The sequence below is a fragment of the Sus scrofa genome, chromosome 14, assembly GCF_000003025.6.
Source record: "Sus scrofa isolate TJ Tabasco breed Duroc chromosome 14, Sscrofa11.1, whole genome shotgun sequence".
NCBI lineage: Eukaryota > Metazoa > Chordata > Mammalia > Artiodactyla > Suidae > Sus > Sus scrofa.
Genome location: NC_010456.5, coordinates 41,574,810 through 41,589,092, shown reverse-complemented (window position 1 = coordinate 41,589,092; position 14,283 = coordinate 41,574,810). Strand labels below are relative to the sequence as shown.

The 14,283-nt window shown below is 42.7% G+C and overlaps 1 protein-coding gene across 3 annotated transcripts in view; it reads left to right on the top strand.

Annotated features, from left to right (window-relative positions):
• MYO1H (myosin IH) overlaps positions 159-14,283 on the top strand; it is a 119,744-nt gene continuing 105,619 nt past the window's right edge. Inside the window, exons 1-2 of one of the 3 annotated variants that reach the window (XM_021073724.1) lie at positions 159-301; positions 4,258-4,328. In XM_021073724.1, coding sequence (XP_020929383.1) covers positions 4,299-4,328 — 30 coding nt within the window. In that variant the 5' untranslated portion in view covers positions 159-301; positions 4,258-4,298. The remainder of the gene's footprint in view (positions 302-4,257; positions 4,329-14,283) is intronic. The other 2 variants (XM_021073723.1, XM_021073725.1) reach the window with 2 other exon arrangements.

The window sequence follows — 14,283 nt, the reverse complement described above, 5'->3', positions numbered from 1 at the left end:
AGAGTGATTCCGCCCGGAGCGAGCCCGGCGGATCCTGGCCAGGAGCTGTAGTGGAGGCTGCTGCACTCCCGGTCCCGCGCGGCCAGCAGAGCCGAGCAAGCGGAGCTGAGCCGTTGGGGGCCGCGGCCCGCCGGTGCGCCCGCGCTCCCGCCTTCCCCGCCGCCCGGCCCGCGCCGCCCGCTGCCCCGCCCCGCGCCAGCCGCGGGAAAGGTGGCGCGGACCGCGGGAGACGGCCGGGTCGAGCGCGGACAAAGGTCTCCCCGTCCCCTTAGGTGGGGCTTGAGTTAGTTGGATCTCCCAAGTAAGTTCGCATTTTCCAACCCCCTCCATCTTGAGCCTCAGTTGGAATAATTTGCAATGGTGACAACAACAATAAGAGTCATAGTCATCGTTTATCTTTATTTGCTTATCTCTGCCGTCTTGATTAACCTTCACATCAGCCCCTTAGGGGATAGGATGGTTCCTCCCTTTTTGCACACGGGGAAACTGAAGCTCTGGGCGGTAGGGAATGGGCCAGGGCGCACGGGCAGAGTGGAAATTCGAACCTAGGGCACGGAGACTCCACACCCGCTACGCGTGCATGTGGACGTTCGCCTCCAGTCTGCGCCTCAGGCCGTGTCAGGCGGGGCATCCGGTGCTTCTTGGGTTTCTCGAGGCTGTTCTCACGTTGTTTATTTATTCCCTCGTAGCTGGCAGGGGAACCGCACCTCAGCACCTGTGGTTGGGGAGCCTTTCCGACCTGCTGTTTAGGTTCCAGAAGGAGCCGGGGCTCCCTTGGCTGGGTGTACCTAGATTTCACTTTTCATTCAGGTGGGCCGTGACCTTGGCGCTGGTCCACGTCCCAAATGGTTTTCTTGTAGCACCTGGGCGCCCTTGCTCCTTTCTTCTCTGCCAGGAGTAAATAGATCGGTTTGCATTCTCAGGGCGGCGGCGGCGGCGGGGGTGGGATGGGGGGAGTAATTTACAGATGTTAGTTAAGGTCCTGGTCATGAAACTTTCTCAGTTTTCATCTCTCTCCGGCCTGCATGCATTGAAAATATGTATTTTGACTGGCTATAAATAAAGGTAGTTTACATTGCTTTGAATGTTCCTGAATGACCTACAATTAATTCAGGGGTTAAATTGTAAGCACTCAAAGCATTTCGGTTTATTTTTATTTATCCTTAATGGAGCTGTCAGTAAATAGGGGGTCCGGTGGGGGAATGACTTGACAACCTTCTTTTGAAGTAACAGTCCTCTTCATTCAGGTATAATTTTATGTCTTTAGAGTGATTTAGAAGGAAAGCCTTCTGGAAAACTGATGAAAAAAGCCCTCTGTACAGCTTTCAAAATGAAGGGCAGACAGTTTGAATACTGTAGACTCAGGAACTACTCCCCACCCCCGGCCCTTTTCCTTAGGAACTTGGCTTCTGTGCATAGATTTTTGGCTGGCAACTGTATCATTCCCCTAAAGCACCGAGCTTTTGAGTTCTTTGCGTCAGGATTGGTTGATGAAAATATTGCCATTCAAATGCCTACAGTTAGAGTTATTCAGAAAACCCAGGTAACTCAGCAGAAATCCTTCTTTGTTAGGTTAATGTATTTTTCCCTTTTATAAATGCATGGTATTTCTCTAGGCTGCAGAATTATAAGAGTCACCTGGGGTGAAATTAAAACCATAAAAGGGAAGAGCTGGGGAATTCTTGTTTTTGAAACAGGAGTCTCAGGTGATGCTATGATGGAATAGGTATGGGCATCTATACCAGGTGAGCTCCTCACTGAGTTATAGAGAGATGGCCAACGCTCCCCTTTTTTCTTTTTTAAATGGAAGAATGTGAAATTCACCGGTTTCCATAGCTATATCCTCCTTTGTGTCTGGCTATAGAGAGCCTCACATTGATTCTGATGTTTGCAAATTTATCGGCTTCTCTGCTGGCAAGATTTCCAAAAGGCTGTACAGAAGTCCAGCTCGTCATCCCCTGATTATACAGGAAATGCGGAAGGAAACCAAAACAATAGGTATATGGCTTTTCTGCTTATCATCTGGTTCAGTATAGCAGAAAATGTTCCACCTTGGTATTTGTCAAGTTTTGGTACTCGAGCAGTGTAGTATTTACCTGGTCTGTTCAGAGCTAGGGTCCAGAGCATGGCTATGTAAGCAGTGTTTGTTCATGATGTCGATGATGAGTTTAAAACCGAGTCATAACAGGGGAGAGCAGTTCCTTATAGTCAGCGGGTAGCAACAGGGTTGGTATTGAAGGATTCAAAACTACTAGCTCACTTAGCAAGTTTTAAAGCAGATTAAGTTCGACCAAGAAGAAACTCAGTTTTATTGCAAGCTATGTTTCTTCTTTTTCCCCCAGTTCGTGACTTTTGCTTTGCTTCTTTTGCTTTTCTGGTAGTGACAAGGCAAAGGGAGCATGGTCAGGAATATGTGATTTGTAGAAGTAAATAAAGTTCTCTTTCTCCCCCTCTGACTCATCTGCTGGCTTATGTCCCACAGGGCATATCTAGGAAGCAGAAATATCAAGGTGCAACAACCCCCCTCAGCCACAGCACCCTGGGCTGTGTCTGTCACACAGTAGATTACCCCGGAGACTTACAAGCTTAAAAAAAAAAAAAAAAAAATTATTTCCTTGTTTTGTCCATGGCAAAAGATGAGTCCCGTGGCATTTTCTCCTAAGAACACGCTCAGCAGAAAGCTTACCCAGTAATCACTCCCTGAGGTTGATGCACCCTCTCAAAATCAGTTCTGTTTCCAAGATGTTGGTCCTATGATGCTGTGAAGCCACCGTTTGATGTCTATACACAGCTTATGCAGATGGGAGCACAGAAGTGTGTGGTTTTTTTTTTTTTTTCTGTGGGAGACCATGAAAGTACCCTGGCCGTTGATCTCTTTTGCTCCTGTTAGCATGACTGATGTTTGTATTATGGTCCTTTGGGAGCACGTTTGTAGAGGAACTGCCACTCATAATGGTTGGTATATATCTTATTTAATGAAAGGATTCAAGACCCTTGGGTGTTTCTAGGAAAGGCATACCAGGATTTTCTGTTTTGATGATACCCTACAGCCTCCGCCCAGACCCAATGCCATCCCTGCCCTGTCCTTCTCCTCAGAAAATTGGTTGGTAGCTAATAAATCCAGGCTTTTAATGAGTGTGACCCTTGGATGTGTTCCAAGCAGGTCGCTGGGGCTTTTCTCCTTCCTTTTATAATAAACAAATTTAGGTGTTATTTGGGACAATATTACTGGGCATTTCTTTATGAAAAATTTTCTTCTTTTGAAATTCTTTTTTGAGAATTTCAGTGTTGAAAAAATAAAGCCCAGAGCCCTTTTCATCTGTGACTCCCCAAAATTGAGTTGAGATCACCAGGTTGTAAGTTCCAGGGCTTATTTTAATTGGAATAAGGAAAACTTTCTATCAATAAGAGCAATCCCAGACTGGCCTGTCTCCCCTAATGGTAGAAAGTACCCTGGCCCCAGTCATAGATGCAGAGATCGAGAAGAGGTAAAGGGGGGTTTGCAAACCAGAGACAGGTTGAATTTGACTTCTGAGGCCCACTCAGTGCCGGAAATAGCGTGGAATTCCACACCTCATGCTTGAATTTGAGTGCCAAGTCTATGAACATAAGTAACAATTTTTCTTTTTGAACGTGCGCAATCAAGTTTGTTGCCTTAACAAATATTATAATTGCATCTAGTCGTGATGATGCAGAGTTCAAAAATCAAAGCTTTGAAAGGAAAACTTAAAATCCTCTATCAATTTCAATGTATGTTGGCAATGACCACATGGAAATTCTTGGGCAGTTTGGCTTCAGTTTAAAACCACAAACAATTTAGAGACAAAAATGGGCTCCTAAACATGTTTTTAAAAGCTTATCTCTTGGCTGGTATAACTGATTACCTACAAATGCCACCTGATAGTCATCTGGTCCTGACAAATCCTGAGATACTTTCTGAATCAAAAAAGACATATCACACTGTTTGGCATAATCTTAACCTTAAGCATATTTTATTTTTGGAAAGTAAAGAATTGCAATCATCTTAATGTACTAATTCCATATGAATTAGAATATTTAGAACCCGCAGTTCCCTGCAGACTCTGTAAATGGGGTGAGCACACGCTAGAAGCCAGGACTTTCTAATGGCTTGACTGTGAGGCCAACCCCACTTCGAGTCTCAGTGCTGTTCCCTCCCTTCTGAGTGGCTTTGGGGTGGGTTATTCCCGTAACTTTATTTCCCCATTTCTAAAAAAAATGATAACACCTGTCTTTCAGGGCCAGGGGGAGGCTTGGAGAGAATACCAGATATTTAGAAGATGCTTCATCAACGAGGGCTATGCTTCCAGGTGAGTTTAAATTCCTAAAGTTTCTTCTGGTTCTGTAGCTAGATTCTCCTGGAGCTGATAAGAAATCAGTGGCATTACTCTTAGAAGCCCTCTCAACCTTTTAAATAGAGTCTGGATTGACCACGGTTCTCTTGACATCTGAAAAGTTGGACATAGCCTTTTTCTGGAATCCAGGGAGATACTAGTTGAGGCTCGCTCAAGATAATGCTGTTTGGGGAACTTAAAAAATATCCTTATCTTCTGCTTCAATCCATAATTTTACCCCAATTGAAGCACTTAGCCATCATTCACCCACCAGGAAATCCTATTCAGCAATCACTACTGGGGAAAAACTTTTGCCCCTGAATTCTATAATTGCTCTAATCTGGCCATTTTGTAGACTTTTTTTTTTTTTTTTTTTTGTCTTTTTTTAGGGCCGCACCTGTGGTATATGGAGGTTCCCAGGCTAGGGGTCTAATTGGAGCTGTAGCTGCTGGCCTACACCACAGCCACAGCAATGCCAGATGCGAGCTGTGTCTGTGACCTACACCACAGCTCACAGCAACGCTGGATCCTTAACCCACCGAGCAAGGCAAGGGATCGAACCCACAACCTCATGGTTCTAGTCAGATTCGTTAACTACTGAGCCATAATGGGAACTCCCCATCTCATAGACTCTGTAATATGCATGTATATTTTCTTATATCATGCTGGGTATATTGTTACAGCCTCTAGATCTATATTCTGGGCACAGTTAACATACACATCTACATCATTAGACAGAATGGGGACCACTCTCTTGTCTATTTCATTTTATTTGTATGTCTCTTTCTATTGGTTGCCAGCAAGCCTCATCAACCAGGGCCTGCAGCCCACCATAGGCAGCCACAGACAGGCTTGGTTTAACTCAAGAGGTTTCTTTTTAAAAACTTGAAATAGAAGCCAGTGTTTAAAAATCCTTCAAGCTGGGATTTCCAGCATTTCTGGCAAAATCTGGCCACCCTAGGTCCACAATCCCAAGAGGGAGCCTCAGCTACGACTGAATGCAGCTGCCCCTGCTTAGAGGGAAGGTCACATGCTCTCCACTTTGCCACAGGCTCCACCACTCCTTATTACCCCACCCCAAGGCCAAAGTCTGTCTTTGCCACTGGCTTCTGACCACGTTTGTCAGTGGTCTTTGCTGTTTTTCTCATGATGGCGAAAACAAAAGTAAAATGGGTTTTGAGCCCAGCTGCTATCAGAAACTCAGAAAGATTGTCAGTAGCTAATAAACAATATGCTATCCTTTTGGAAAAACTTATTCTGCTGGGCGATGTGCTAAGTGCTTTGCATATCTTTCTTGGTCCTTATGATGCTGTGAGGTAGGTGTGACTGCACCCATATGAGAGGTGAGGACATAACTCAGCCGTGGCTCACTTTCTCTATTCTACGTGATGGTGTTAGGGGACAGGGAGGAAGTGGTACGTCAGGATCCCACCCTCTTACATTTTTGCACCAAGTGGTTTCTGCTGGGCAGGGCATTTTAGGCATCTTTTAAAATGATGCATGGCTTAGGACAGGCACAGCCCGCTGATAAGGATACAGCTACATCCCAGGAACCGCTGGTCCCCACCCTGGTCCCATAGATGTCATAATTGAGTTTGTGGGGTAGATTATAATAAAAATGGAGTTGTGCAAACTTTGTTGAACTTGTTTCAACGTCTCGATCGTCTGATCTATAAAAGGGAATATTTGAACCCACCATATAAAAAAAGTTTGGGAAAATAAAATTAGATCGTTTCCATCTAATGGAAAGGCTTCATTCTTAGTAAAACATACAAAAATTTCTCAGTATTTGGTATCCTCGCTGTGGTTAGACTTGATTTCAAATGATACGCTCTTTTGGGAGTTCCCGTCGTGGCGCAGTGGTTAACGAATCCGACTAGGAACCATGAGGTTGCGGGTTTGGTCCCTGCCCTTGCTCAGTGGGTTAACGATCCGGCGTTGCTGTGAGCTGTGGTGTAGGTTGCAGACACGGCTCCGATCCCGCGTTGCTGTGGCTCTGGCGTAGGCCGGTGGCTACAGCTCCGATTCAACCCCTAGCCTGGGAACCTCCATATGCCGCGGGAGCGGCCCAAGAAATAGCAACAACAACAACAACAACAAAAAAAAAAGACAAAAGTCAAATGATACGCTCTTTTGGATAGTATATTTTGAAATTCGTAGCGTTAAAAAACTTTTTATTGGAGCAACGCCTTTTGTGTAACTAAGATGTGAAAAAGAATACATCTTCATGCTTCAAGCCAGCTCTTTTAAATATCATGGGCTGATTTTGGAGGCTCCTCATTTGTCTACAAAAAGCTTTTTACAGTTCTTTTCTCAACAGAGAATCCAAACTCAGATTTTTTCCCCCACTGTAAACTCCTTTATTCTGCGAACACCAAACAACCCTGAGTGGTTTTAAAAGACAGATCAGAGAACTCTCTCAGCCTTATCACTGTTGCAGGTTCAGATCCTGTTCCCCAGTAACAAAAAGCATTGTTTGTGTGTGTGTGTGTGTGTGTGTGTGTGTGTGTGTGTGTGTGTGTGTGTGTGTTTTCCATATCTCTCACACAAACCTTCTGCTTTTTATTGCAAGGTAACAATCCTGGCTGTTTGTTTTAGAAATGGTAATGTTGTATCATTGTAACAAATTATACTTAAAAATCATTTAGTGTGAAATGGCAGATTAATCCCATAGGGAAGGGGTATTAACAATCACCCAGCCCTTTGGAGCATACAGATGGTGAATCTGGGATTTACAATAGGAACAATCGCTGATTACATGCATGGGTGTAACGGACAAAAAGGCCTCCACAACTTCAGCCTGGAGAGTATGGTGGAGGTCCTAGCGCCTGACTTGTTTGAGATGCTCAGTCCCTAAGAAGGCCTGGTCCCTAAGGATGCCTGTGTACCATCACCCCAGCCCGTGTGAGATTCTGCTGTGTCTTCTGTGTGCTCTGAAACCTTACCAAACACGTATTGTATACAGAGGCGTCCTCTCTGTGTCCTTAGTATTGAACTCTTCTAAATCCCGTCAGAATGTGTGTAAAAAGCAACTTCACAGGGGGACAGACAGTGCCCAGGCCAGAGAGCTTGTTACCAAACCCAGTACCTGCTGCAGGCTATCGCCAGGAAGATAGTGGGCTTGAGTGTGGGAAGGGTTCTCTGCTTCTGAGGTTAATCTGTAGCAGAAATGAAAAGGACTCCTACATACAACACCCCTGATTTTGAAACTGTCAGCCCACAGAGCTAAAGACTAAAAACACTGTGACATGCTTAATGTTTCTTTTTTGAAAAAATTCCCACATGACTTTCATCTAGATTTGCCAGTTAGATAGAAATTTGCTCCAGGTAGATATAAATATGATAAAAGTATAGATATAGACATAGAAGTAAATACAGGTATTGATTTGCCTTTTTTTTTTTTTTTTTTTTTTCCTTTTTTGGCCGTCCTGGGGCATGTGGAGTTCCCAAGTCAGGGATCATCCCAAGCCAGCTGCAACCTACTCTGCAGCTGCAGCCACATCGGATCCTTAACCCACTGCGGGGGAACAGGGATCAAACCTGCATCCCAGTGTTCCAGAGAGCCACGGATCGACATGCTTAATGTCGAGAATTAAAACGGCACACAGTCTTGACTGTAGATCACGTTACAGTAAGTGACCAGCCGTATGTTCTTGGGACTTGGAACCAAGTAAGGCTGTTTTCTCTTAAACTGTTTATATTTTTTAAATGACTGTTCACAAAATTTTTACATTGGAGCATAGCTATTTCATTGGTCATTTAGATTCACAGGCAACGTCTATATACAACCACGTTATGTTCTCCCCCTAATGTGTGGTGTGATTCCAGACAGAAAAGTGAGAAATAACTTTCTAGTCAGGAGAATAAGTTGTCTCAGAAGAAAACCCCAAAGCCTGAGTGCTTAAAAGGAAAGAGCTTAACATGATTCTCTTGGCTTTTTAGGACTTGTTTCTCAAAAACAAAGAAAAGCCTTTTATCCATATGAATGGCTTATCCTATATATTCTTTTTCCAAATACTGCTTTGTCCCAGAACTCAGAACAAAATATGAGTGCCATGCCCATGTCTGACTGCAGAAGCTGTTTTGCTTTTAGGCATATGCATTCCACACATGTTTTATTGCTTTTCCTGAATCCAGGGATTTGTGATAGTGATGGGCCAGCTAAGTGATAACAACCAGGTCCTCTACTGGACCAATTAATTACATTCCCAGAGGAGTTTGGCGACCCCATCTTGAGGGGGATGCTTATAAGCTTCTCAGGATTATTTTAGAGGTGCGTGGCTACTGGCCCTTATTTCAGCCTGTTTCTCAGGCGCTTGGTTGGATAGCAGCTTCTTCAGAATGATCAATGTGGCCTTTATTGTCGTGGCCTTTATTGTGTGACATTAGTAATATTGAGGCAGTATTTTTTCTTAAACACTATCATGTTTGAAACATGTTAAAGTATCAAGTACAAAATATATGGTAATGGATATACTGTTGAGAAAATCAAAGATAGCAAAAGCTAAAAAAAAAATTGGAGTATTAATCATAAAATACCCATGAGTACATACTGATAAAAATTGTTGAAAGAATATTTATTGATGGGGGAGAAGTGAGAAATAGCCCTAACAAAAAATCCCAAATAATGTATGTATATACTTTCTCCTGCAGGAGGCAGATATTAGCGCTCTCCTTTTTCCTCCCCTGTCGCTAGTGGACTGCTACTAGTGACTCACCTCCAAATTGCAGTGTATAGAGAGGGGAAAATAGAGGGGAGCAGCCTGGCACATGCAACCTTAACTAAATGATGAAGGTTGATATCAGTGATGGTGTGCAGATCCCATCTTCCCCTGCTGGGGTGGCATGAGAAGGCACAGAGGCATTTGACCTCTGTGGTATTCTTTCTAAAAATCTGGCACTTTGGTCTACTCATGAGAAGAACATTGAGAAAACCCAAAGTGAGGTACATTCTGCAACATACCTGACCAGTACCCTTTAAAACTCTCATTAGGAGTTCCCGTCATGGCTCAGCAGTTAATGAACCCGACTAGTGTCCATGATGATGCCAGTTCGATCCCTGGATCCCTGGCCTCACTGAGTGGGTTAAGGATCCGGCGTTGCCTTGAGCTGTGGCGTAGGTCGAAGATGCAGCTCAGATCCCACGTTGCTGTGGCTGTGATGTAAGCTGGTGGCTATAGCTCCCATTGGATCCCTAGCCTGTGAATCTCCATATTCCCAGACAAAAAGACAAAAAACAAAAACAAACAAAGAAAAACCTCTCATTAAAGAAGGCGACACTGTCCCAGACCAGAGGGGACTGGGTAGGGATCACAGCTAAATGGCAGTGCTGTATCCTGGGTTGGACCCTGGAAGTAAAAAAGGGCATGACTGAAAAAAACTAGTAAAATCTGAATAAAGTCTGGAGCTCAGTTAATACAAATGTCCCATCTTTGGGTTCTTGGTTGTGACAGTGTACCATGGTAATAGGGAAGAGTAATGGGGGTGACTAGATAACCTTTGCAACTTGTCTGTAAATCTAAGATGACTCCCAAACAGTTTTGTTCATTTGTTTCGATTTTTTTTTTTAAGTCTGTGCCTGCAGCGTATGGAATTTCCTAGGCTGGGGTCAAATAGGAGCTTCAGCTGCTGGTCTACACCATAGTCACCGCAATGCCAGATCCAAGTCGCCTCTGCTACCTACACCACAGCTCACAACAACGCTGGATCTTTAACCCACTGAGTGAGGCCAGGGATCGAACCCACATCCTTATGGATACTAGTCAGGTTCATAACCTGCTGAGCCACAACGAGAACTCCCCAAACAGCTTGTTTTAAATCAAGTAGATGACACATTCATGTTCACAGCATTATTCACAATAGCCAAGAGGTGGAGGCAGCCCAAGAGTCCACCAATGGATGATGGATAAACAGAAATTAACAGTATTCAGCCTTAAAAAGGAAGGAAATTCTAACCCCTGCTACAACACAGATGAACCTGGAGGTGACATAAGCCACCACAAAAAGAAATGCTGTATCTTTCCCCTTATCTGAGGTACCTAGAATGGTCAAAATTCATAGAAAGTAGAATGATAGTTCCCAGGGGCTGGGGGAAGGAGGGAATGGAGAATTCCTGTTTAATGAAGACAGAGTTAGCATTTGGCAAGATGAAAAAGTTCTGGGGATCTGTTGCTTGCACAACACTGTGAATGTACTTAACACTTCTGGACCCTTAAAATGGTGAGGATGGTAAATTTTATGTATTTTACCATAATTTAATACATTTTTTGAAAAATCAAGAAAATGTAACAATTGTACAGATTGCACAAAGCTTTGTTTACCATGAAGAAGGCGATGGAAGGATTCTTAGCCTTGGTGTTATTGACATTTGGACTTGATGATTCTCTCTTCGGGGGTGTGGAGCTGTCCTGCGCATTGTAGGATGTTTAGCAGCACCCCAGCCTCTACCCGTTAGATTCCAGTAACACTCCTCCCCCATCACGACAACCAAAAATATCTCCAGACAATGATAAATGACCCCTGGGTTTCAGGGGGCAAAGTTGCCCCTGGCAGGGAAACATTGGACTATTGTAAAACTAGAGAGGAAAGGAACAGATTGTTAAAAAGCCTATCAGAACTTCACCAATATAGTAGTCAAGAGACATGTGGGGCTATTTAAGTTTAAAATTATTTTTGCTTTTGTTACTTTGCTTTTGGTATCAAATCCAAAACATCATTGCTAAGACCAAATGTTAAAGAGCTTATCCCCTATGTTTTCTTTAAGGAATTTTACAGTTTTAGATCTTATGTTTAATTCATATGGAGTTGATTTTTGTATTACAGTATAAGATAGTAATCCAATTTCATTCTTTTGCGTGTGGCTATCCAGTTTTCCCAACACCATTGTTTATTCTTGGCACCTTTGTTATAAACAAATTGACTGTATATGTATGGATTTATTGTGGGCTCTCTGTTCCATTGATCTGTGTGTCTGTTTTAATGTTAATACCACACAATTTTGATTACTATAACTTTGTAATATAGTTTGAAACCCAGAAGCATGATGCCTCCAGTTTTGTCATTCTTTCTCAATGTCATTTTGGCGATCAGGGTCTTTTGTAATTCAATACCAACTTTAGGATTTCTTCCTATTTCTGTAAAAAAATGCCATTGGGATTTTCATAGGGATTGCCTTGGATCTGCAGATTGTTCCGGGTAGTACAAACAATTTTAACAATATTAGTTCTTTCAGTCTGTGAACATGAAATATCTTTCCTTTTATGTGTGTCTTCAGTTTCTTTTCATATATTGTAGTTTTCAGTGTACAGATCTTTCACCCCCTTGGTTACGTTTACTCCTAAATATTTTATCATTTGTGATGCTATTGTAAATGGGATTATTTTCTTCATTTCTCTTTCTGATAGTTCATTGTTGCAAAATACTTCAGTGGAGAATGGTTTTAAAATGTTTAAAGATCTAGAAATAAGACAGGAATAAATGGAGGTACAGTTTTTCATGGATGGGATTATTCATGGTGGTAAAATATAAAATAAAATTTACCATCTTAGCCATTTTTAAGTATAAAATTCTGTAGCATTAAGTACATTCACATTGTTGGGCAAGCATCACCATCATTCATTTCCAGAACACTTTTCATCTGAAATTCTGTGTCCATCACACACTAACTTCCCCAGTCTCTGGCAGCCACCATTCTACTTTCTGTCTCTGTGAATCTGACTATTCTTAGGGACCTCATGTCAGTGAAATCAGATCGCATTTGTCCATTCGAGTCTGGTGTATTGCACTTGGTGTAATGTCTTTAAGGTTTAGCTATGTTGTAGCATATGTCAGCCTTTTCTTCCTTTTTAAGGCTGAATAATAATCATGTGAGTATGTGCGCATATGTGTGTATCTCTAAAGACAATGACTTCATGTCCTTCAGCTATATAAGCAGAAATGGGATTGCTGGATCATACAGTGGTTCTTTTTTAAATTTCTTGAGGAAGCTCTGTACTGTTTTCCATAGTGGCTGTACAGTTTTCATTCCCACAAACAGGGTTCCCTTTTCTCCACATTCTTGTTAGCATTTTTGTTTGCCCATTCACTCATCAATGGACATTTAGGTTGCTTCCATCTTTTGGCTGTTTTGAATAACGCTACTAGGAACATGGGTGTATAAATATCTGTTTTTGTCTCTGCTTTGAATTCTTCGGGATATATACCTGGAAGTGGAACTGCTGGATTGTATGGTAATTCTATTTTTAACATTTTGGGAGGCTTCCATACTATTTGCCATAGCAGTTGTGCCATTTTACAATCCCGCCAGCCGTGTGCAAGCGTTCCAATTTTTCCACATCTTCACCAATACTTGTTTTCTTTTTTTTTTTTTTTGATAATTACCATCCTAATGAGTGTGAAGTGATCTCACTGTGGTTTTGATTTGCATTTCCCTAATGATCTGAATGTGCTAATTTAGCATTGTGAATATGTCAGTTCTCTTTAATTAAACTGTTTGATGAAATTCCAATCAGAATTATTAATTCACACTCTTAAGGCATAATGAAAGTACACTGGTGCTGCTGCATGAACAAACAGTAAAGTAGAACAGATTAGAGACCCCAAAAATGGGCTCATGCACATAAAAAAGATTTTTCTGACTGGCTAATACAAGTGAAACTGACTAGCTCATAAACATTTGTGGTCGAGCATTCTCTCTAACCTCACAAATAGTCCAATAGTGCAAAAGCAAACAGCAATGAAATACTACTTTATATCCATCAGACTGGCAAAGATGGCAAAGCCTGGAAATACTAAGGAAGGGCAGTGATACGGAGAAACCGGAACCATAGCACACTATTGAAGGGAGGACACACTGACCTCTGCAATCCTTACAGGAAAGGGTTTTGCAGAACACAATGAAATTAGGCACGCATGTGCCCTAGGGCACAGTAGTCTCACTCCTGGGCATATACTCCTCAGGGAACTTGGGTATATGTTCAAAAGAGAACATGTCTGAAGATGTTCATCACACTGGTGTTTGAGGCAGTGGCAGGCTGGAGATGACCAGTTATTAGAGAACTGGATGGGTTGAACAGGGTAGATTTATACCTGAGATATTGTATAGTAGTTAAAAGCAGGGAACCGGATATGTTTTTTAAAATGTCAAGTGATGCACGCAAGACATACGCATAAATTGGATCTTTCTTCTTGAAAAAGATTTCTTGGAAGCTTCTCCCAGGCACTCCCACTTGAAGTTCTTTGGCTGGTTCTGGGCTAGGTGGCCTTCCCTAGCTGCAAGGGAGCCTCCAAAACGCAGCAATTGAGATTTCCACCCTGTTAGAGAGGAGGCAAAGGAGGAAGGAGCTCTGTCTTGCTTTTGGTCCACAGTGTCAGCCAAGAATTCTGAAATACTCAAATGGGATTGTGGGTATTTCATTTTAACTTAAATGTATCCATGCACATTCACTTACAAATCTTTTGCTGCAGAGTCAAAGCCTTTTTATTTTTACTTTTGAAATAGGGCCAACCCGAATAGTGTTCTTGCTTTAATCATACCCATACTGGATTGTTTATATTCTATATTTACCTGGGTCACTTTCTTTATGGTGGATCAGGGATCTACTGCCACTCACAAAGTCATCTGAGTACAGAACCCTAGTCTGCTCGGGCTGCTATAACACAATACCGTAGACTGGGTGACTTAACAATACATTTATTTCTCACAGTTCTGGAGCCTGGGAAGTCTAGGATCGAGGTGCTGGCAGATTTGGTTCTTGGCAAGGGCCCTCTTCCTGGCTTACAGATGACCACCTTCTTGTTGGGGGCTCATACGGCCTTACTCTCTTCTGTCTCCTTTTTTTTGGCGGGGGATGGGGGTGGGCAGAGTGTGCAATATGCAGTGGCTTGATGTGGGATCTCAGTTCCCAGACCAGGGACTGAACCCCAGCCACAG